The sequence below is a fragment of the Ursus arctos genome, unplaced genomic scaffold (genome assembly GCF_023065955.2).
Source record: "Ursus arctos isolate Adak ecotype North America unplaced genomic scaffold, UrsArc2.0 scaffold_26, whole genome shotgun sequence".
NCBI lineage: Eukaryota > Metazoa > Chordata > Mammalia > Carnivora > Ursidae > Ursus > Ursus arctos.
This window is the reverse complement of record NW_026622941.1, coordinates 26865098-26889534: the sequence shown is the minus strand read 5'-3', so window position 1 is coordinate 26889534 and position 24437 is coordinate 26865098. Positions and strand designations below refer to the sequence as shown.

The following is a 24437-nucleotide window of genomic DNA, read 5'->3' as shown; positions in this document are numbered from 1 at the left end:
TTCAAAACAAAAGGAAAACAATTATGTCATAGTTTATAAATTAAATGAGCTGTAGGTAGATATGAATGAAAACCTACTTGCCAAGTTTAGTAGCCAGGAAGCTCTTACCTAGACATTTCATTAATTTGTTCATGTTGCAGACGGTATTAGATTTTTGTTTTGTTTTTCCTTTTGATAATCATCACCAAAATGTAATCCCTGGCTAATTTGAGACAAGTATTTTGATGTAGTTAGAAATTAGCAGTACCTGAGATAAGGTAGGTAAAAGTTAAGGAAAAATACCAGACCACCTACCTTCATGAGCAGCACCCAGCATAGAAACTGTCGTAGGCTATAAACACTTGGTAAATTCCTGAATAAATAAATAGATTCTCTGACTGCTCCCTTTCTCCCTGTTTCCCATATTCATTTCCTTCCTTGCATCCATCTAGAGTTGCAGAGCTAAACAGTTCTTCATTGTAAAAGATAATTCTGAGAACTGCTATGGCATGTACCATGCCAGATACTAAGGATGAAACCTTCGTGAAAAAAAGAAAAAGGGTTTTTGTCTTTATGGTACTGACATTCTGTGAGAGAATCCAAACTTTGAATAGTGATATTACACTAATAATTATTTAATTATAGTTGTATTGAAGCTGTATAGGAGAAATATGGCCGATAAGAAGCTATATAACAGGGTACCTGACGTACCCTGCACATCAGCAGAGGCTTTACTGAGGAGAACCTTTGAACACTAGCGAATGATGAGGAATTTCATGTATAAAGGAGAAAGGGCATCCAGGCTGAGGGAAAGCCCATAAAGCAGGAGAAAGCATTGCTGGATATTTATATATATATTTTGTTATATATAGAGATAAATAGCTTAAGTCTTTTATGCAAAATTATTACGGTGTTTACAGCGATCAGATCAAACATTTGTCTTTGTTGTCCCATTCTTCTTAACATTAATGTTTTGTTGTTTTCTTGCTGTTGCCAGGATCGATTCTATAGCTTAGAATTCCTTGGTATCGTGCAACAATAGATAATAGTTGGCTCAAAGAAATTTAGAAGATTTTATTGCACTTGCAGATACAAACGATATCCTACTCCCAAACTAACTGAAAGAGGGAAACTTTGACTAATATTTCATGAGCCCTTATATTATGGCCTTTATTCCCAGTTTCACTTCTCTCTCCATGTGATAACTCATGCCATGAATAAGAGAGGCCAGATGGAAAAGTATTTGGTTTGTGTCTTATCATCTCTGGGATATCTTATAAACCCACTCCTAATTTCTGGTATTATGTTTACCAAGTTCAGTATTGATCTTTTTGAAGATCTCATGTTACCTCTCAGATACAATACCATCCTCAACTGTAATATGAAGAAGAAATCAAAAGAACCTGATTTGTAACAATAATATGTATTTCAGTAATCAAGTGTTTGAGCAGGAGTGCCTTAGGTAAGGTAATAGAGTAGGCAGATGCTTGCCACATACACGTAGAATCAGTAGGTATACAGGAATGGCATATGCAGAATGAAAGCCATGTATTGGCCGTTCAAATATCATGAATGGTATTTCTGTTGATTCTGAAATAGGGACCAACGCTTTGTGATACTGCAAACCAAAAAAAAAAAAAGTATAATATTCCCTCCACTTCCTGGGAAATTTAGTATATATTGAAACTACTACAGAGTACTTTGTGTAGCTAAATGGAGTTAAGTTCTAGACTCAGATCCTTATTCTGAGGATTTCACCTACATGAATGCCACTTAAGAGTGTTTGGAACTCATGCAAGATGTCAGACAGTATTTCGTGTGTGAGAGCGTCACTGCATTACGAGCTGCCTTGCTTCCCTAGCTGCTGTCTGCGAAATGCCGATTGTGACTCCTCCCCAATGATTGTGACAACCAAAATACCTCCTCCCAGCCCTCCAGTTTTCAAAACAGTCTTTCTTTTACTGAAAATCACGTGGGACAATGTATCATAACACATGAAAAATATATGAAATTCAGATTTCAGTGTCCAAAAACAAAGTTTTACTGGAACACAGTCATGTGTATTTGTTTACATATGGCTCCTTGTGCACTACAATACCGGGGTTTGAGTAATTGTGACAGAGGCTGTATATGACGCAGCACTTCATGCTGCTACTCGGGGCGCTAGGAATTAGAACAAGTTGTAACAGTTACAGCTCTACAGCATTACAATGCCTTGGGTATTGCTGTACCACAACGTTTGATTTTTTATTGTATTACTCTGTCAGAAAAGGAAAAGAAATATGGGTTTCAGATGTACTTTTAAGGCACAGTGGAGTGTGGATTATTTTATCAAATTTGACTTGAGAACATCATGTTTATTATGCAGTGACACCGTAGCTGTGCCAAAGGGATACGGGATATGTAAATATTACCAGACTAAGCACTCGTCACAACACTACTCTCAGGAAAATTAAAAAGTTTAAAAGGGAATATCTAAGCACAAGCAGAATTTCTTTGTAAAAATAAAAAATGAAACTGAGACTGTAACCAAAGTAGGTTGACACTACTTTGTCATTGGTTAGCTGAGGAAGGAAAGCCACTTGGCGGCAGCTCGATGAGATTGTGCGTGTTTGCACCAACCAAAGAAATGCCTCCAGGGAAAATAAATTTGCTTTGGAGCGTTAGCTTTTTGGTGAGAAAAGTGCTCTAGAGGCTGAGGACATTGAGAGCAGTGTCCACAGTCAGTTCCAAAGCAAGGCAGGTGATAGGGAGTGGATTTCCTTAGCTCTTGCCCAGGGAACAGACATCACCAATACTGCTTGTTTTCTTTTTGAGGAGTCAGTGTGAGTTTGAAGTGATCAAATAGCCTGCGTGGAACAACTACAGACAAAAATATTTTTAAAGAAATTGGGAGAACATCAGTGTGTCGCTGGTGGTAAATAGGTATGAAGCAAAAAAAGGCTTACGTGGATGAATTTTCAAGGCTTGTGAAAATGTCAGGTGTTCATAGCCTGTGGCTATCCATTAGTATCATTGGCAGTACTTCACAGAAAATACTTCAGTCTGTCGTGTATTATTGAACCGATAATGTTGATGGTGAACCTCATTTGCTCTCATGGACTTAAGCATTGTCATCTCCATGAACTTTTGTCAGAAAGAAGAGCTGAATATTCCAACTTGCCCTACTACATGACAGTTTGACAGCTTAGCGGTGGCCTAGGATTTTTTTTTTTTTTTTTTTTTTTTGAGCTTAGGGCTAAGATTGAAATTTTTCTGAATAAGAAAACTGGCAGCTATTTTTATTGAACACTGAGTAGCTTTGTGCAGACTGGATCATGTTTCTTAATGAATTCAGCCTAAAATTACAAGAAAAACTGTTAATATAGGAAACTACATTGTGGTAATGTTATTTTAATGATAAGTAACATCAAATGATTTTAAGTGGTTTTCCTTGCTTTCCATGGTTGGACAGCCTGACTGTCAAAAGTTAAAGCAAGAAGCAAGATCTCCATGCTTATATGTGTATATATTTTCCAACCTCAAACTGTAGTTCCTGCAATGTTTTCCGACCTTGATGCAAAGGAAATTTCCGTGTTTCAAAATGTATTTAAGTGTGCACTTGAAGAAATTCTGCCTTAAATTGCAAGTGATCAATCTGTATTATGTAACAACACGCCAAAAGGAAATACCAAGAGAAGAACCTCATAGACTTCTGTCCAAGCAGCGAATATACTCAGTTGAAAGATACGCTCCTGGATTAATATTTTCAAAGATAAAATATGTAAAATTTCATTCTAGATCTTCAGAACAGATAAATCTTTGTGATCGATTTTGAAAATAGGGAACACTAACTCTAAACACTAGTTAAGGAAAATGTTATCTCCCAGCAAAAATACCTGAACTACAAAAAAAAGTACTCAGTTATTACTCTTATATTTTGAATGTCATTAAGAGAAGTTTGTGAAAATTTTTCTCTGTTCTTATGTAACTAACTACATAATATCTACAGTTTACATCTTGGCCCACAAAGCCTAAAATACTCCCTGTCTGGCACTTCACAGAAACAGTTTGCAGCTCCCAGTTTATTGCATGGCTGAGATGAGTAGACTTACCTATTTAAATCATAGGACAAGTATGTTTTCATTTTATATTAAGGCAATTATATAACTTGGGAAAGATCCCCTTTCTGGTTTTAATTACTTATATATTTAAGTATTATTACTTTAATCTTTTTTTCCTCTTTTCAGGGCAATTCCACATCCCCGAGGTCATGCACATTTGGCAGCACTTGTCAACCATGACTGTAAGCAGTTTCTGAAATTTTTTCCATGAAGATGTCATTGAAAAAAGTGTCGTGTGTGGGTTTTTTGTTTTGTTTTGAGTGCAGATACAACGTAGGGTTTTCAAAGTGGGCTGTTGTCAAAACAGATATCCAAAGGAGAAAATAAATGATTAAATATATTGACTCTAATCCATTTTCTCTTATCCTTAAGCTACCTGTGTTTCTATTTATTCATAGCTCAGAAGTTGCTAGGGTTAGGGAGCAGAGCCTTGGTGTGCTTTATATCACTATGTACACATTTCTGCTAATTTTTATGGATAATGAAGCGCATATATTTGAAGTTTATTTCAGTATGTAGGTGTACATCTGGACATGGGCATACATATAAAGTATACAAGTTTTATGTAATGATTGTCATAAAACTTAGTTTTTTAAGTCTTCTTTAGAGGGGCGCCTGGGTGGCTTAGTCAGTTAAGCCTTCGGTTCAGGTCATGATCCTGGGGTCCTGGGATCAAGTCCTGCATCGGGCTCCCCACTCAGCAGGGAGCCTGCTTCTCCCTCTCCTACTCCCCCTGCCTGTGCTCTCTCTCTCAAATAAATTAACAAAATCTTAAAAGTCTTCTTCAGAGAACAAAAACAAGTAATAAATTCCGTAAAAAAATCAGTTTGTCACATTTAGCAATGGTTTGCATTAAAATATATCTGATTGGTTTCGTTATTTGGCTACATGGACATCATTCCAGTTCTAACAGTCCTTTTATTATATAGTGATTTTGACAAGGAAAGACTTGTTATTATTTTTGGTTATCAGGATTAGATGTACTATTTTGTAGAAAATAATTTGTACGTAATTATAAAATTTGAGATACAGCATTTTATTAGAATGTTTATTGTCCTACATTTAATTCCACATATTTATATGCATTTTTCTTAAAATAATGTAGTTTTACATACTATATTATACCTATAGATTTGAGATATTTTCATTTGAGATAAGAATGTGAACCAAGAAGTAACATATAGTGTTGAATAATTTAATTTTTGTATTTAATTGGTTTTATTTTATTCCTCTTAGCTTACAACTTTTCTCACAGAATAGATCATTTGTCTTTTGGAGAGCTTGTTCCAGGAATTATTAATCCTTTGGATGGAACTGAAAAAATTGCTGTAGATCGTAAGTATTTAATAATAACTTTTGGAATTTGCATGCAGGCAATTGCCTTTATAACTTTAATATTAACACATTTTTAATAATCCTCTTGTGACAAACAGATAAATCTTTAAGTAGATTAACTGGCTGATAATTTTATGTGGAAATGTATGTAGAGAGAATTTCCTACTCATGGTTATAATTTATGTGTAAAAAATGAGCCATAAGAACAAAAGAACTTAGAGTAAGAAGTAATCAGGGGAAAAAAATACATAAAGAAAAATACGTAAGCAGGAAACAGAGTAGAATTTAAAAACTCTCTAAATAAATGGAAGGTTAATGTGTTAATAGGGCTTAACTGCTTTTCCATATGCACTAAAGAAAGAATAAGAACTAAAGAAAGTTTCAACATTAGAAGAAGAATTATTTTCTTTGTATTGGTTTAAAGTTCTAAAATGCATATTTGCCATTTTATTTTATTATTTTTTAATGTTTTTTTATTATTTTATGTTAGTCACCATACAGTACATCCCTGGTTTTTGATGTAAAGTTCGATGATTCATTAGTTGCGTATTCTTAATTTTATAACAAGTAATCTATCTTGTGTTTCTTGAAGGTTTTTGGTTGCCTTTCCTCTACTGAAATAGTCCTACTGTGTGACATGCCCCACCTATAGGGTCTTTTAAGGACATGTCAAGCTTCCTGTGCTACTAGGAATTCTAGTCTTTGCAAAAGTGTAATTAAGGATTTCATTTCTTATTAACTAAAATAGATTTATTAATATTCTCAGTATTTTACTCTTTTATCATAGTGTTATAATCAGATACATCAAAGATGTTTTACTTAGAACACTGAGTTACACTCCTAAGTATTTTATGTTTGTATGGGAATGCTTTACTTAAGGAAACTTTATACTAAATTTGGAAATTCTGAGAATCATAAGCTTTGTTCAGTATATAATCTCATCCTTATAATGTATGTTCATTGTATACGGATATACACGAGATGTTACTTATGATCATTTGAAAACATGTTGGTTAATGCTGTTTCAAGATGCTAAAATGGCTTTAAATTTTTGTACAGAAACGGTTCTAAATACAGACAGATTAATTTTCAAAATGCTCTTTTTGACTTTACTTGTTCCTAAATTCACAAAGACTAAGAGGTATTTAGAGTTATGTTATAAAATGCTACCAGATGAGTGTCAGTAGTTTATTCAAAGCTTTAAAGCAGGTGTACTCTTCTCCTTACTACTGTATGTTTTATTGGGCTTCTTTTTCAAAAAGAAAAAGGAAAATCAGTTTTATAGATCTGTTGTGTCAGATTCATCTGTATGTCGTGTCATTCCCTCCTTGATGTTCCCCAGAAGTTTTGAGGGGATTACTTAGTACTTACATCTTGAATGCTGTACCAGTTTGGACAGACCCACACCTTTGGAACAATTTGTGGCCTGCAACAAAATTTCATTCAACAGCATCTGCTGCCCCTCCCTCCACCCCCTCCCTCCACCCCCAGCTTTCCCCAACCTGGCCATTAAATTATCTGACAAATTTATAGCCTTTCCTTGAATTAACATTGACATAAAGGTCTTCAGTAGTTCTCTGGCCACAGCTTAAATGTTTTCCAGTTTTTCCTGTCATGTGTCTTTGACCCTTTTGGTTATTATTCATTGCACTTCACTCCTCACGTGTGGTGAGATTCCCTTTGTCCTTCATGTTTCCCCCAAGGGATTATCCTGCCTATGTGTACAGTATAGGTTATTGCCTTGCCACTCTGAATTTCGTCTTTTTTCCATTAATATTTAAGACTTCAACACCTTTTTCTCCCAGCACTTCCAGCTCATTCCCTCTTTTTATGACACAATAGAATTTATTTGTAAAATACCTCGAAACTAAGCATAGATAGAGCAATTCACCTTACATCAAAGAATGATTCAAAGGATGAAACTGAAGACCATCTACAGTTAAAAGCCATCTGTTGGTGGTAGACAAAGTTGACACTTATCTGCCTTAATATTATCTGTGATAATATGTAGGCTATTCAGTTGAAACAATAATAGAAGGACTAGTTAAATACTGTTCATGTTTTTTGAAAGTTATATTGGTACAAGTGGTAGGTGAAATAAGTGATGAAGTCGAAGCTGGTTTTGTTTTGTTATTTAATGCTAGTGTTTGAAGACACCATTATTCTTAACCTCTCCCTCCTGTCTTGTTTACCCTTCCCTTCCCTATTCTGAATTACACTAAGATAAGAGACAGAGAAATTGGATTGATGGAAATAAGAATTCATTAAGATTGAGCAAAAGAAGATAGACACACAAAAGTACATTCTATATACTTCCATTTAATAAAATTTTAGAATAGGCAAAACTAACCTGTGATGATAGAAGGTAGATTAGTGGTTGGCCTAGAGTTGGAGATAGAGGGGATCGACTGCAAAGGGGTATGGAGGAACTTTTAGAGGTGGTGAAAATCTGTTCTATTTTGATTGTGGTGGTGATTGTGTGGGTGAATACAATTGTCAAAATTTATCAGACCACACAGTTAAAGTTGGTGTATTTTATTCCTGTACACAGTTTCCATAGACAGTTATGTGGTGTGAAGTACATCTGTTTTCATGTCAGATGTAATGAGGCCCTATTACACTTACCTAATTCTAACTACAGATAGATATATCTAATTCTAAATTTTCTAGAATATAGACCTAGAAAATTAACATGTTTTGTATTATGTGAACTGTTACCTATTTAAGGTTAATTAATAATTGGTAATATACTGGTATTTATGACTTGTGTTGAACCTAGAAATGCCTAAAGACTATCAATAGGATCCTTTGGATTATGCAGTAACCTCAGACCATCAGTGAGTATAGGTTTGTTAGTTATCTTCCTCCTGTCGTATCCATTCTTTATATATATCCGAAGGCTGGCTAATTCAGTTTTGGTTTATTTGTGTATCTTAAGATATTAGTAGAAACCGAAAATGTCCTGTGGTGATTATACTATTATAACTTTATTCTTACTAATTTCTGTACTATAAAGAAATGCTACTTTTATTTTCCACATTTGATAAAGGATAATAATGTAATGGATATCTAATGACTAGTTCATTTTTTAACATCTTCTAATGTGTATATGTGACTCTTTTATGTTTATTGAAAGCTTGTTTACCAAGTATAAGTATATTGCTTTCATTGATTCTTTTAATTTTGTTGTTGTTAAACACTAAGTCATAAGTAGCATTACATTTCAAGTTAAGTGTGTTAAATAGAAGGAGCGTGGATTTGTCAGTAGTATTGTTGCTATTGGATTGGTGAAAGAAAACACACATTTTGTTTTTATTCTAGACAACCAGATGTTCCAATATTTTATTACAGTTGTGCCAACAAAACTACATACATACAAAATTTCAGCAGACACGCATCAGTTTTCTGTGACAGAAAGGGTAAGTTGAATCCAACTGATAAAATTTTTCTTTTTTTAAAGCATTTTATGGTCCTGCTACAAAATAAGGTTAGAGTTGGTACCCAAGGCCCCATTTAAAATTTGTGGAAGTTTTGAAATGCATTAATATTTTATTTTAAGCCAATAAAAATGGATATTCGTGTGCTTTAGAGCAAGAAAAGAGGTAGATTTTAAAAATCTGGAATGTCTTCTATTCAGTTTAAACAAAATATTAAACTATGATGGTATTAATGACTTTATTCTTAATATCTTAATTTTGTAATGTTTTCTCTTGTATTGGTATAATTAGTTCTTATCCGCCAGTGGACTCTGATTTCTGTGTTATTTATTTTTTAATTAGTGTACCTACCCTGGGGCATGCATGGTTCTTACGGCTCAGATAGTAGACTTAGAGGGTTTGCCTTCCTAAGTTAGTGCTTTTTATTTATCTAAGAGGACAAAGTTCTGCAATCTCAGGGTGGAGTGGCCTTATAAATAAATATTATGAAGAACAGAGTTTTGGAATTGGACATTTTAACAGACTTCTCATACATGAGGTCACGTTTTCTTATTGTTGAAGAATGGTGAATATTCAAATATTAATATCCAGAAGAGTTTCAAGGTTTGAAAACTTGATTTTTGAAGTATAAACAGGATGGAATGAAATATTTTCTTGCTCAGTGAACACACTATGGTAGGTTTATGATTTTAGTTGCATTCCTTTCAAGAGAAAGCTGCTTCTAAAAACTAAACCGATAGTGTAAATTTTGATCTTTCAAATGAGGACATTCTCTTTTCTTCTTGTATTGTATTTCATACAAATAAAATGAACAGCAGAAAGTGAAATTGTTTCTAAATCTGATAATTTAAATGACAAGAAATATAATTATTTTGTAAATTCTTAGCAAAGAATTGTTACAAAAAGTATATCAAAATATGAACCTGGTTTTTATGGATTTGGTCAATGAAGATGCCATATAGTTGTAAGTTCTTGAGCTCAGCAGAACACTTGTATATAAGGTGACCCTTTTGAGAAAATAGGAAAGAATGACTCTGCTCTTTTGATTTCTTTAGAAGCTCATCACACAAAGACCACAGAATAATGTGATTTGTCTCTGAAGAGTTTAGTCTAGTAGGACAATTCATAAAGAGACTTGGATATCCCTTTGTACAGTTGGGCTGTGGGGCTTCATATTGGCTGTGCAAGTAACCAGATGATATGAATCCCATTTTTCTCCTCCTGTCTCTCCCCTTCCTTCCAGGAACGTGTCATTAACCATGCTGCAGGCAGCCATGGAGTCTCTGGGATATTTATGAAATATGATCTCAGTTCTCTTATGGTAACAGTTACTGAGGAGCATATGCCTTTCTGGCAGTTTTTTGTAAGACTCTGTGGTATTGTTGGAGGAATCTTTTCAACAACAGGTTAAGATTCATTCCTTTTTTGTCTAATTTCTAAAAGTGTTATACTGAAATTAAGATGCTTTTCCTTAGAAGGAGCAAGAAATATATACATTCCCATGTTTTGATATTTAAAGAATTTTTTTCTGTAAGATTTAATTCCGAACCTCCAGAATTATATTGATTAAACATTAAACATAGCTAAGTTCACTGCATCCAGTGGTATAAGGGAGATTACTTAGTGAGCTGGAAAGATCCTAGAATTGAATCCAAGTTCTGCCATTTACGTGGTAGTAGGCTTGTAATACAGGGTACCTACCTTTCTGAAATTATTTTATCATCTATAAAAATGGGAATAATAATAATATCTGACTTACAAGTGTGTTGTAGGATTAGATGAGAAAATGCCTAGAAATAGTAGACACTTGAATGTAAATTTTCTTTTTCATTTAAGGTATTTTTAACTGTGTAATATGTAAAATCACATTTTGTGGTACTTTGAACCATGCAATATGTGCAAACAGAATTTTCAGTCAGTACCGTTTCTATGATTTGGGGCTTTTCTGTCCTGAGCTTATGAGAGTCTCTCAAAGATAATGTGCTGAATTGTAATCATGAAAATCTGAGCATTAAGTACAATAGATAAAGAAAGGAAATTGTTCCTTCTATACACCCAGCCCCCTATTCAATATTACATGGAGCTGTATAGTTTATATGCTTTGAATTATATTCTTTAAAAGAATGAATAGGTTTTTCTTATGAAAGACTTTGTCACTACTTTATTTAAATTTGTTTGAATTTGGGGTGCTGATCTTATTTATTTTTTAAAATGGTGTGAGTGTGAGACGTATAAAGCACCCTTGAAAAGATTGCATTGTCAAGGTCATGGATTATGTGGTCTTGTGATTTTGAAAAGAAATCCATTTGTTTTAGAATTCAACTGGGTATCTTTAACTGTGGAAATGAATAAAGCAAACTGCTTTGTTTCCTTTCTTAAGCTATTCCATTATAATTAGTGGAGTTTTTTTATTCTTATGTAACAATTTAGAAAATAATTAATTTAGGAAATAATTTCATTAAAAGCATCATGTAATTAAAAATATCAACTTATTTTTTATTACAGGCATGTTACATGGAATTGGGAAATTTATAGTTGAAATAATTTACTGTCGTTTCAGACTTGGATCCTACAAACCTGTCAGTTCTGTAAGTGCCACAATATAAATGGTGCTGACCTCTAACTCATAGTACCATTGTTAAATCTAAACAGTAGCTTCCGGTGCTCAGAAAAAAATTGCCCAAAATAAAGTGTTGTGTTTAGAGGGAATGTATGAGGAATAAAACTAATGCTTTGGTCTTTTCTTCTCCCTAGGTCCCCTTTGAGGATGGCCACACAGACAACCACTTACCTCTTTTAGAGAATAATACACATTAGCACCTCCTGAGTGGAGGAGAAAAACTTTTTGCCTGAGACATAAAACCTTTTTTAATAATAAAATATTGTGCAATATATTCAGAGAAAAGAAAATATGAATGAGAAGTGAGAATCCTACCTAGGAAAAAAAAAGAAAGAAAAACCCAAACTGAAATCCTATATATGTTGTGTCTGTTACAAATGTCCTAGAAGAAATTATGCAGCTAATCAGTGAATAAGCCCAACTGGAGTATTGCTTTGAAGATGACCCCTTCTGATATTTTCATAGCAAATGGGCAGTATCGAAATCAGAGCTTGCTTCTTGGTGACAAAGAGCCTGAAGGAAAGAAGTCAAACCACATCTAAAGAAAAAGGGATTGATAAGTGCAAATGTTTGCGTCCTTCTGTTTTTAAAAGATATGTCAGAATAAAATATGTAAAACATACGGAAAACTAGTCTAGACTTCAAAAAGTTGTGGTCAGGTCACACAGTTAATAAAGGAAAACAGGGATGGGTCCCTATGTTATAGCCATAACAATGTTAAGCCATAATGACAAGGCCATTTATCCAATAATTTGGTCTGAGGAAGGTAACTGCTTTTCTTTAAATTCTGGCTATTGGCTTTTTCTGACTGTTCAAGGCAGGGCCATGGAAGACTAAGGTGAATTCCTACAGGGCCAGGTACGTAGGTGCTCTAATATGTAACAGATATCATTCACAAAGTGTATGGTGGGCACTTACACAGGGAGAAGAAAGCACATTTTTTAAAAAGATGCTCAATTTTCTAATTTGATCCTTATATTATTGGTATTCTTTGGGAGTGGGAGGTGAGTAATAAAAAGGTCCACTACTGGTGATGAAAACTATCAGCTTGTGAAATAATAAAAGAAAAAGTAGAATATTTTATACATGTTTGGGTGAGGGGCAACAGGGTAACTTTTAATAAAGTAGAAACATGAGGCAAATACTTAAATAAGGTAAGATCATGTCAAATCTGAGATACCATTAAACAGTGTCCGGTAAGCTATACAACTGGATGATGAGTGTCTGCATTCAGAGTGTCCTGAATGTGACTGCTTTTGTTATTAGATTGTGTTGTTCTAGCTTTCTTATTATTTAAGGATCGCTTTTGAATGTCCAGACTATGGAAGACTAAAAATAATGAGAGGGAGATTTCTCTCAGGGGCCATTAGAAACTGTATTTGGAATATGTGTGCCAGCATCAGTTTTCCTTTTGTAATACTTAATGATAGCAGAAGAATCGGCTACCAATCCCCAACAGAGAAATGGGGACATAAAATTCCAGGTAAGTAGCAAGGACAAGACTAAAAGACTCGATTTAAAATGGTGGTTTGGACATAGGATGTCACAAATTACAGTTTTACAAATGGATTTTTTTTTTTTTTAGAGATAAAATGTTTTCTTGAAAATAGTTGGTACAGATAATGTCAATGGAGAGAAGGAGAAATACTGATGGAACTGCTTTGAAGTAAAGCTTATGTTGAATGGCACTCTGCAGGAAGTAACAAAAGCATTATTGTTTAAAATACACACTTTACCATTAAGAGCCAGTAAGTTGACTTACTAACACAGGTGACATAACATGCTCTGAAAGATTTTTGATTCTAGAAAATTCCAAATAACGAATGAGCCTTCTCTGTTATTTCTTTTTTTCAGATGCTATTTCCAATGTAGTTAGACTAGGAACTAATAGAATGTATCTCAGAAGGAATTTTACTTAGAATTTTAGCTATTTTAGATGGAATCTTGGTTCTGTGAATCTGCTTTCCAGAAAGTTCACTCAAGTTTCAGGGTTTTTTTTGTTTTTTAAAGGGAAGTAAAACAATATTGATTTAAAATTATTTTCTTTCAGTTAGGATTTTAGCTGTTACGTGTCTTTAAAAAAAGATTTTTAAATTATTTTGGTGCTTACATAATTTTTTAATTGTTCCCATGTTTTCCAAATACCTTATTAAAATTTGAATGTAACTAATCTGTCCCATTAAAGCTGACTATAAAAGGAATTTCTTTAAAGCAAAATCTTGCTTTGCCATTGATTTACACTTTAATAGTTAAAGATTTCTACCTGACACTCCTCCAGTAGTCAAAGTCAGGATTTTGGCCGTCAAAGTAGTAAGATTCTGACCAGCCTTTTGGATGGTGAATGAGGAAGTATGTCTGCATATTGGGATTTGTTCGGAGTTTCTGACCTCACCAAGTGTTTCTTTTCCATTGCAGAGAACACTGTGCTGACCTACTTATTCTGGAGCTTTGGCTTGTGCCTGGGGGAGGGCGTCCTCAGTAGGGTACCCAACTTTATTACTTTCATCCTCCTTTTTCATTTTATTAGGGTATTCATAATATTTATATATTCCAGCCTAAGTAATTTAAAAGTTGAGATTTCAACTTATATGAAATAGGTTTTTTAAAAACTGTGTTTTATATACTTTGGCCTATAAAAAGAGGTGAAATATTTAGGTAATTCCCTGCTGCGGTATTTGTACAGTACAGACTACCTCTTGGGAAAAGCTTAACCCAGTATTAGAATTACAGAATTACTTCTAATTCTCCATTTAGATGATTAATATCACATTTTTCTCACGTTTTATGATAGAGAGCACCGAATTTTCATAGAAAAATTACTAATGCAAGCATAGTTTGCAATCTTTAATATAAACTTAACTTTGGAATTCATAAAGGAAAGACTTAAGGTCTAATTTTTTAATGGTATCAGTAGGGATATTTTATGTACTCTGTCTTTTTATGTCCTGGGTTAGTAAGTCAAGTACCAGAAAGTGAATTTATATGCAACTTGTCTGCTTCAAAATTTAAAACTTTGAATCTTGAACTTGAGTTCAAGATGCATATTTTTGGTTGTTGAAAAATTACTTAAATCTGAGCTAGAGGACCTTTAAAATTTCATCATGCCCTTTAACCTAGTACTTAAGTCCCTCCCCTTCTGTTTGGAGCTCTATTGCAAACCTTCTGCAAGCCAGAGTGAGTCACCCTTTGTCAGCACTAGCCAAACTGGATCACCATGTGTTCACTACATTATGGTATGATGCCGGAATTAATATCCAGGTATTTCCTTATTGTAGTTTCCCCCCATTTTTGAAATATTTTTTAGTGGTAAAATCACCTTGCCTTGTCTTAACAGTAGGAAACAAACTGCTTTGGATTTTTTGGTTTTCTTGTGGTTTTTTTTTGCTTTAAGAGAAAAGAGAATGCACAAGACTCATTTAGAGTCTCCATCCTGAACATTTGGACTCTAAGTAAAATGACAAATATAAATTTCTTTGTCCTTTTACGATCATGTACCCCCAAATAAGCCTCAGTTCTTCATATTTAAACTTCTTTTTCCTCATAGGAAAACTATGGCAGTCTTTGAATATCACTGTTACATTTGCTTTTGCTCCAGGTGGAGCTAAATTACTGTATGAGATTGGATTTCTTTTGTATTTTCATATTAAAAAGTGAATGAGTGATGCAAATTGAGCAGTTGACTCAAGTCTATAAAACTGTCAACAGAGTTGAATGTAAGATTGTAATCAGTGAAACATTTAAGTAGTTTTATCTTAGTAACTCCTAATTGTATTGGATATTTATCAGAAGGAATTAGATTAACAACTCTTCCAAATATAATAACTCATTTATGCTATTTTGTGTAATAATTTTAAGGTAAAACTGAGTAGATGTGGGGGAAAGTATATATTGATGAAAGCTACATACTAATGTAGACCTGCAGCAACAACTGATATTACTATAAAACACTTTAGAATCTTTTCTGTTTTCAGGCAGTTACGCAGATCAACTTGGTGATTTCTTGTATTAGACTTCCCTTTAATTTCTTTAAAGTAGAATTGATACAAGTTGCCCAACCTCACATCTCCCCACCTGTTTATAGTTCCAGGTTGGAATCAGTATACCAAATAGAGTAGGGAGACACCTAAATTTTTTGTGTACCAGAATAGGGGTTTCTAGCTGTTAAAACTCAATTAAGCATCCTTTGCCATAACTATCTCCACTTCAGGTCACTACTGTCTCTCAAACCAATTACATCTTAAAACCAGCTAGTTATTTCATTAAATTAAAAAATATATATTTACAAAGTCATCTAAGCAGGGAGCATTTTCCCATACCTTTATGTGGGCATATGGGACAACCATTACTTTTGTTTTTTAAGATTTTATTTATTTATTTGACAGAGATAGAGACAGCCAGCGAGAGAGGGAACACAAGCAGGGGGAGTGGGAGAGGAAGAAGCAGGCTCATAGCGGAGGAGCCTGAGGTGGGGCTCGATCCCATAACGCTGGTATCACGCCCTGAGCCGAAGGCAGACGCTTAACCGCTGTGCCATCCAGGCGCCCCGACAACCATTACTTTTTACTACAGACAGTTGTTCATGTTCCCAGAACGTAATTACTAGATTTGCAGTTCTAGAAAAATAACCCTGTGGAAATTCACATGTTTTTCCTGTGAACTTTGAAAATTACTGATGTTTTTGGAAACTTTAGGTTGATCTACTTTGTTATGTCTATTGTAAGATAATACACTATTTGGGTATTAGTCCCTTCTCAGATCAGTCTGTTTACCCCGAGATGCTAAATCAGCTGTTGGAATGAGATGTTAACTGGAGGTGATGGTGTTGGGTTAGTATAAAATTAGTAAGTTATATAAGAAATGTTTTTTTCTGAGTTGTATGCCCATCCGCCTCAACTTTTTCTATTAATTGCTTTAGGTGGTGACTGTTTTTAACTCTGAAATATTCATTACTGTATCAGGTATGTTGTGGGGGAAAGAATATAGGGGATACCAAAACTTCTTTTTAAACACAGATACCTTTTTGTTGTACTTACCATCCATCCGCTTTTCCCCAAAAGTAGAAGATTCTTCTCGTTACATTGTAATTGTGTGTATTAGGCATTCAAATAATTGTTAAGTGGTTTTGATATAAAATAATTAGGGATTTTCTTTCATACCGATACCTCTTTTTACTGCTTAATTCATCACAGAACTGTGCCATTTCTTTAATGCCACAGATAAAACATGCTTCAGTGTGTAAATGTAACCCTATTAATGGTATCAGAAAACATTTAAGCATTATGTATCTATGTGTTAAAATTTATACTCATCTAGTAGTTTCTTTGGAAAATTCTATCATTTTTCCTCAGGGGAGGGAGGAGATCTGTAATAGTCAGCAGTTAAAGAGACAACACTAGAAGAAGAAAACATTTTTTTAATTCAAACTTTAATCAAAAGTCAAAATGAATAATTGATCAGTGGAATTTATGGAATTGGTGAAACAATAATCAAAAGATAGTCAATTCTTAGAATAATTATGTTAGAATAATTATGTTTTATCCAATCTCATTGAATTATAACTTGATTTCATTTTTATCATATCTATAGTTTGTATCTCAATCAATGTAACTCAGAAGTATCATGTAGACATCTCAAACTAAAGATCACCAAGTGCTTTGTTTCAGAGCTGGGTTGTCTGCCCTGGAAGGAAGTTCCCAGACCTTAGATGAGATTGGAAAAGATATTGCCCAGAAGAGTTCCCCCCAGATGCCCTTTATGGTGTTCAGAAAAATCTCAAGTAATACCGGACTAGAAGCTGCCCTCAAGCCCTGTGCACTGCAGCTACGTGCACGCGCTGAGTTTCTAATTATTCCGGAAAGTGAGCACACACATTCCTTACCAGTTTATGCTTGTGTAATTTTCTAGTAGTTGTGATTATTTTTAGTTGCTTAGGCCCCAAATACTGTATTTGAATAATATTCCATGTTTTAACATGAAATGCTGCAATCCAACGTATACTGATCTCTCAAATGCGAGGAAATTCAGGATAAGTTATGTTATTAATATAGGGATTTGAGAATAAATACAGTTTTTACTAATTAATTAATTGGTATTATACATAAAATATTTTTAAATAAACAAAACATCTATTCTCTAAACTGACAGTCACTTAGTGAAGTCCATCCTCTTCTGTACATTGTACAGTTAACATTGCGCAATTGGAATGATCAAGATACTAGCAAGTCCTGGTGATCACAGAAGGGTCATCTTCCCCATTTTGCAGAAAAAGACTAAAACTAACATTTACATTTATATTTAAAATTTTGCTTTCCTCGCTGGCAAAGATCAGGGGACTGTGTTTTTAAGATTCTAGCCTAGTACCGTCCTCCCATTAGTCACTCTCACTCTGAGGCCTGAGCAAAATAAGCTTAAATATAAGGAGTTTGGTGACTTCAGTGAACAAAAAGGAAACTTAAGAGAAGGTTTTCAGGAAAATGGGCGATTCAAAAGATTTAGAAATAATAGTTTTCAGATTCCAATTATGAGAACTAATTTTACTTAAAAGCATAATTGGTCCCAATGCAACTACACTTGAGCCCTCATTCTATACATAATTATTATTATTATTTTAGATTCAGAAGTGGGTATAGTTGAGGGAAGTGCTAAATGTGAACCCACTTTTCCAATTCCCCCAGCCTTCTTCAGTCAGGTCTTCATGGTATAACACAAAAAGGAAGCTGAGATTTCAGTAAAGAATTACTTCTTTTACAGTATTTCTGAGGATGAGAAGATCATTCTTCCTCAATTTAATCTTGATTTTAAACCTTTATACTGGGTACCCCAGAATGGTTCCAGGGTTAGAAGTGCCTGCCTTTAGCACATTTCAGCTTCTATCATGTGTTCTTCCATGTTCATTGAGTCAAAATTAGTCCTCTCGAGAGAAAAAAACCTAAATATGAACGAATAAATGTACTTTGGTGTTTTATATTCAAGGGCATAGAATAGAGTGTTAGGAAGCAAACTGGAAATAATTTTTCCTAAGATATGCATGATTATAGGTTAGAATAGGACTTTCCTTCTCTCACTGAAATAAAAACAATATGTAGGTAAGAAACAGATGAAGACAACACATTTGACAGGTAATGAGCTTGGGCATATTCGTTGTTACTTCCTAATCTTGAGAACCACAGTTTGCTGTTTTAGAGGTATCCAAAAGGTTCCAGATAAAAGGAGCTTGACAAATGTTCTTAGACCTTAAGCGTGCTGGATGCCCTAAAGTAGGAGAGGAATTTATAACAGAAGCTCACGATGAAGAACCAGACATTCCGAGCCATCTGAGATCTTGCAATGAGAAGGCGCCAGGCGATGAGAAAGAGGGCAGTATTAAAGAGGTAGTGAATATTTCGGAGCCTGGGGAACAGATACATAGAACCAAAGTTAAAACAGCACCGAAGACCCAACTGTGTTATCTGAAGCCTAAGTGTGTTTTTCCCTGGTTGTGACCAGCAAATTTTTAGGTGCTTACAGGTATGTGGCATGACCTTATGACCTTTTGATTTTTATAGCTCTTCCACAACATGCCTTCTGAATAATCAGATTTCCATAGTATTCCCCTGACTGGTTTCTCTTTCCCATACTGCTCCCTACTTTAACCGATCCTACAAATCTGACAAACATAATCTTTCTTAAACATTGATCGTACTGCCATATCACAGCTGGTTCTCGTTCAGTAGAAGGTAAGTTCTAAAGTTCCCAGCCTGCTCTTCAAGGTTCCTCTCTGTTTGCAATTTACTTTAACATGCCTATAATCTCTGCATTAAAAACCCTTTGCTTCTACCAGAATTCTATCAGACTGTTCTGGTCCTTTGTCCCTTACTGAATAATGACTGACAGAAATTTAAGGCAGTTTAAGGACTTGAAGAATTGTTGAGTGATCTGCCCATGTTAAAGAGCACAGTCAGGTTTCCTGTTTTTTGGGTATTCCTTATATCACATTATGACAGGATGTGGTAGGAGAAACAGAGAAACTTCGGTTCAAATCTGGTGCCTCTACTTCCCATGTCTTACCAGGGACAAGTTATCTTCTTCGAGTCTAAATAGTTCTTGGATTAAAAAAACCCTCATAGGGGTGTGGTGAAATCTAAGTGAAACAGTATATTACAAGGGGAGTGTATACAAGGAAGGACCTGTAATATAGTAAATGCTTGGAAAATGTTAATTCCTCCTCTCCATTGCTCAAATTTCATGTCTGATATAAAATCAGATACATGTGGTAAGTGCTTAATAAATATTAACTGATTATGCTTACCTTTTCAAATGTTGTTTTGCTTCTGGGATCCCAGCCATATCCTCTTTCAGTAAGTACTTCTTAACGCCTAAAACATAATTTTCAATGTATTCCAACCAGTTCAACTGGCGCACATCGAAGTTGAATACCTGAAAGGCAAGAAGAAGTTATGGATCACCAGATTTTCACTGCTGGAGGCAATCACCTTGTCCTTTTGGTGAAGTTTCTTTTACATAAATGAGTGACCTTCGGTTTGAGAGACGGGTTGGACCCCTCGAAAGGAGATTATTTGAGCTGTTATTTCAGAGGCACTGACAATATGCGTTACCATTTATTCAGAAATATTTGAACATAGATCAAGCACAAATATTTGACTTTTGGGGAGTCTTGTGAGGGAAACTTGAACAGGCATTATCTGGTGAAAGCTAATTTCATTTCAAGTAAGTAGGGATTAATTATTTTTAAAAGTGATGGAATGACTTTGGTTAGGGACCAAAACAAATCATGCTGCTTTCCTTTTCCATTCTTAAATTTTGGTGGTGTTTCCTTGGCCTACCATCTGCTCCTACTTCATCGTGCAGATTAAGGTAAACTGTGGATAAGCAAAGCCTTAAGGAAAAGTTTAGCAGAATTTATATTCTGTATTTGCTTAATGTGTGCTGTTAAATGAAGCCCTTCAAAACCATTTCCTTTAGAGTTAAGTGGTAAGAGTTAAATGCTTCTCTTGGAACACTAGCGTATTTCTTCCTCTTGGATACAGAATGCCGTGGAACCAAATATTCCCTTTCACTTTGCCACCAGAAAGCTGAAAAACAAATTCCCTACTGAACTGCAGTGACTTGGTAGGATCTTGTAGACTACACACAGATGGACATTCTATTTTCTATTCTTTGACTTCGTATTTTAATATTTTCCCTAGTTTGACGTTTTACTTCTGTTTTGTTCTTTTATTATATGTGTTTGAGTTATTTCCAATCTTTGTGAGGTAATATGGAGAACTGACAAAGAGCAGATGAGATTAACAAGTTCCAGAAACCTTCACAGGCTTGTCCAACAGCTGAAATGCTTTCCAAAAGTAATTCTGTATCACTTTGGATATGTTTGTTTTCTATAGCAGTAAATATTACTTATCTATATAAATAGAAGCTTTTATTTTTATACTATTTCACATTTCTAAGATTTCAGTGAGGCCCTAGTTTGGAATCCTCATTTCATAGGGCGAATCAAACTCAAGTCTAAGCCAGAGTTTGGCAATTATATCAAATTATTCAGGACTATTACCTTTGCTAAGATATTCTGAAAGCATATGTTAAGTCCATAGCAGATTTGATTTTTTTTTTCCACAAACTTTTTGGTTATTTTAGGTTAAAATAGTAAAATGTCAAAAAATGAAACTCTAAGCTTATTACCTTTTGAATTATTTAGATGGATAAATTCCATGGAGAGAATGCAATAAAAATAAGCCTATATAAAATTTGAAGTTAATTTTAAAAATAATTTACAATAGCTTGAGCTTTCTTTTTTAATAAGCTACTTTGATCATTATACATTTCAAACAAGTGCTTAGGATAATTTTGTCTATACAAGGTATGTAAACATTTCTGAAAATAGCTCTATTTCATGTCAGGTTTAGGGATACTCAGCAACTATTTCAGTTAAAACATCCCTCTAAGTCTCACCTGTGTATTTAATATTAACACTTACGGTGTTTGACTTTGCAAGTAACCCTTAGGTTCTACGACCCGAGGTAATTCTAGGGCTTGGATTTGAATCCTGCTCTGTGAGGCTGGAATGTAGGAGTAAATTCCTTAGCTGGCAAGTGAGGCGAGCTATGGCCTTCTAATGTTTCCTTCTTAGTGTGATGCTGCCACGTACTAGATAAATCAAGAAATGCTTTTTTCTTTAAAGAAAAAAAATAGATAATGTCAATCAAGAGAGTGAAAACTTCGAAGTTTAATTGAAAACTAAGGATATGCTCAGGGAACACATGAGTCCTTGAGAAGAAAAAAGCTAGGAACATGTACAAAGTATGAAAGATTTGTATATTTGTGAATTTCAGAATATGCAAAGATTTCAGGCCTTAATGTCTGCCACTGCCAAGAAGCTAATGTAAAGAAATAAAGGTACTGGTGTTAAGCAATTAAAGTGAAGGCCTGTCTTGAGAAAAGTCTGAATTGTTGCAGACAGGTCATTAGAGGGAGAGAGAGGCTATCTGTGCTGTCAGTGTGCTGGAGGGAGGGAGGGAGGTCTTAGTGGGATGCACGTGTGGGGAGGGGTTAGCTTTAAAAAGAAGAGATGCAGAACGATTTTGATTTGACAAGAAGAGTGCATGTGTTTATGAGCAACAAAATTACAAGTTTTTCATTGAAGTCCTGTGTTGTGGGGTTAGGGAAAATATAGAGGTTTGTTGAAAACAGCCACCAAGGGAAAACAGGGATTGAAGCAAAGTATGTGAAATGTGACTGCAGGATAGTGAGGATCAAGAGCCCCGGTCTCTTACCTACATTAACTTATGTCCTGCAATTGTGTCAATAGCATGGACTGATTTTCTTAACGAAAAAAATTCTGTGTATATAACTAAAACTTCCTTTATTCATCAGCTTTCCAGGTCAAATAATTCTAAATTGCAAATGAGCAAGGTTTTCCTGTTGGTGGTCATCACTCTACTTACTCTCTGATCTTCAGGACTCAGCTCAGACATCAGCATTTCTGTATTGTACGTGCTCCATTCCCAGCTCCGGTTGACAAAATACTCCAGCATGGAGACGTTTCTTAAAAGCCGATTCATGACCTTTGTCATCCTGGGGAAAAGATCGGACAGGAGCAAGTATCAGCACACCACTGATGGCTATTTTCCTGTTACTCTATAGGATGTATGACAAATTACTTTTGAGAAAATATTAAAAAATTTCCTTCTTCTCCTTCCCCCACTTCCTCATTAAAGTACGTATTCTTTTTTCTCTTTCCACACTAACACTCTGTTGAATGAAGCAGGGGATAAATCTAAAGGAGTTTGTTCTATTGGTCATTTTAAAACCACCAAACTCCTCCTCTTCCTCTTTGCTACCTTCTCTTTCTCAAGCATAGCAAACATTTAAAAAACCCAGCCTGATACCAGAAAAGAACTTACTAGGTGATAACCCACTGTCGGGCACTGTGCCGATACTGTAAAAAATTATTAGCTCACCTCGTTCTCATAGCATCTCTGTTAGGTAGGTATGTGTCTACATTTTATGAATGGGCAAAGTGAGCTGAAGATAAAGTGACCATGATAATATAAGCATCAAAAAGAAAATTCCAACCCAGTTTTGACCAACCTGAAAAAGCCTCTGCTTTCCTAATCTCACCACTCTGGGTCCCATTACTTCCAATGGCCGGCATCTTCCTGTCCTGTGGTCAGGACGTGGACCAGCTCTGCTGGGTGAACTTCCCGCCTTTACAGCAATTTACAGAAAATTTTCATAGGTGCTCTTATTTGATCCTCACAGGTAGTAAAGATCTATATTCTTTATCTTCATCTTACAGAAGGATTAACCAGTTCAAGGTCACAGCAAATGCATCAAACTAGATCTTCTGGCTACAAATTAGATCTTCTGGCTACAAATTACTTCGGCCTGTAGAACATTTATCTTAGGCCAGTTTTAACAGTAGTGATTACTGTAGTTGACCCAGTAATGACTCATGATGCTATTTTGGGAATTTGGTCATATTTCTGGTCAAATCCTAATGCCCATCTACCTAATGACTTACAAGGAATTTCTCTCATTGTATTATCATGGGAAATTTTTAGGCAGAAAGAAGATAGACGTGTTGTTCCCTGATACAAGCATCGTAAAAGCGTTCCATTTGGCTATTACCATCTTACATTTTTGCTATCAACTGAATATTTACATCCCCCTTCCTCTCCAAATTCATATATTTAAACCTATTCTCACCAATGTGATAGTATTTGGAGAAGACTTTGGGAGGTGATTAGTGCCCTTTATAAAAGAGACCCCAGAAATCTCTCCTGGCCTTTCCAGCATGTGAGGACACAGACAGAGGACTGTTCAGGAGCCAGGAAGCAGGCCCTCAGCAGACGCTGAGTCTACCAGCACCATGAGCTTAGACTGCCCAGTCTCCACAACAGGGAGAAATTACCCGGTCTATGACATTCTGTTACAGCGTCCCAAATGGATGACGACAACCTATCCCTCCTAACTCCTAACAATCTATCCCTCTGACTCTGCTGTCATTGATGTGACTTCAAGAAATTTAATTTTTAAAAATAATCATTGTAGAATGATATCCTATGTACAGGAATATATCAGCATAATAGTATTTTTTCTTAGAAATAATGCATTTATTATTTTCAGGTACAGAAGGTCGTCTTAACACATAAAATGTAAAACCCATAAAGGAAAAGAGTGATTCATTTTTTTCACATAAAAATCTAAAACTTCTTTAGTAAAACAGTGACTATTCTATGCCCTCTTACATAAAACCTTATAAAATAGGTATGATTACTGTCCCTTTTTACAGGTGAGGCAATTAGGTATTAGAAACAGTAATTTAGGGCTCATATGGCCCTTGACTTGGTGAAGCCAGGATTTAAATGCGCAAGTCAGACTCTGAACTCCATGCTTTTAAGAAAACCTACATTGTAGGTAGTCCCCTTGTATTAGAAAAAGCTTCATAAAGCTATGAGATAAGAAATT

General features: G+C 34.9%; 2 protein-coding genes across 3 annotated transcripts in view; one reads left to right on the top strand and one right to left on the bottom strand.

Moving 5' to 3' along the window:
* The window catches only part of ERGIC2 (ERGIC and golgi 2), a 35728-nt gene extending 22037 nt beyond the window's left edge, over positions 1 to 13691 (top strand). Inside the window, exons 9-14 of the mRNA XM_026502177.4 lie at positions 4209 to 4264; positions 5319 to 5417; positions 8739 to 8836; positions 10098 to 10260; positions 11360 to 11442; positions 11609 to 13691. Coding sequence (XP_026357962.1) covers positions 4209 to 4264; positions 5319 to 5417; positions 8739 to 8836; positions 10098 to 10260; positions 11360 to 11442; positions 11609 to 11671 — 562 coding nt within the window. The 3' untranslated portion in view covers positions 11672 to 13691. The remainder of the gene's footprint in view (positions 1 to 4208; positions 4265 to 5318; positions 5418 to 8738; positions 8837 to 10097; positions 10261 to 11359; positions 11443 to 11608) is intronic.
* Positions 13692 to 15820: 2129 nt separating this feature from the next.
* Positions 15821 to 24437, bottom strand: part of FAR2 (fatty acyl-CoA reductase 2) — a 53359-nt gene continuing 44742 nt past the window's right edge. For both annotated transcript variants that reach the window (XM_044385579.3, XM_026502179.4), the window contains 3 exons: positions 22412 to 22541; positions 19762 to 19889; positions 15821 to 18863 (listed from right to left, as the gene is read on the bottom strand). In XM_044385579.3, coding sequence (XP_044241514.1) covers positions 18701 to 18863; positions 19762 to 19889; positions 22412 to 22541 — 421 coding nt within the window. In that variant the 3' untranslated portion in view covers positions 15821 to 18700. The remainder of the gene's footprint in view (positions 18864 to 19761; positions 19890 to 22411; positions 22542 to 24437) is intronic.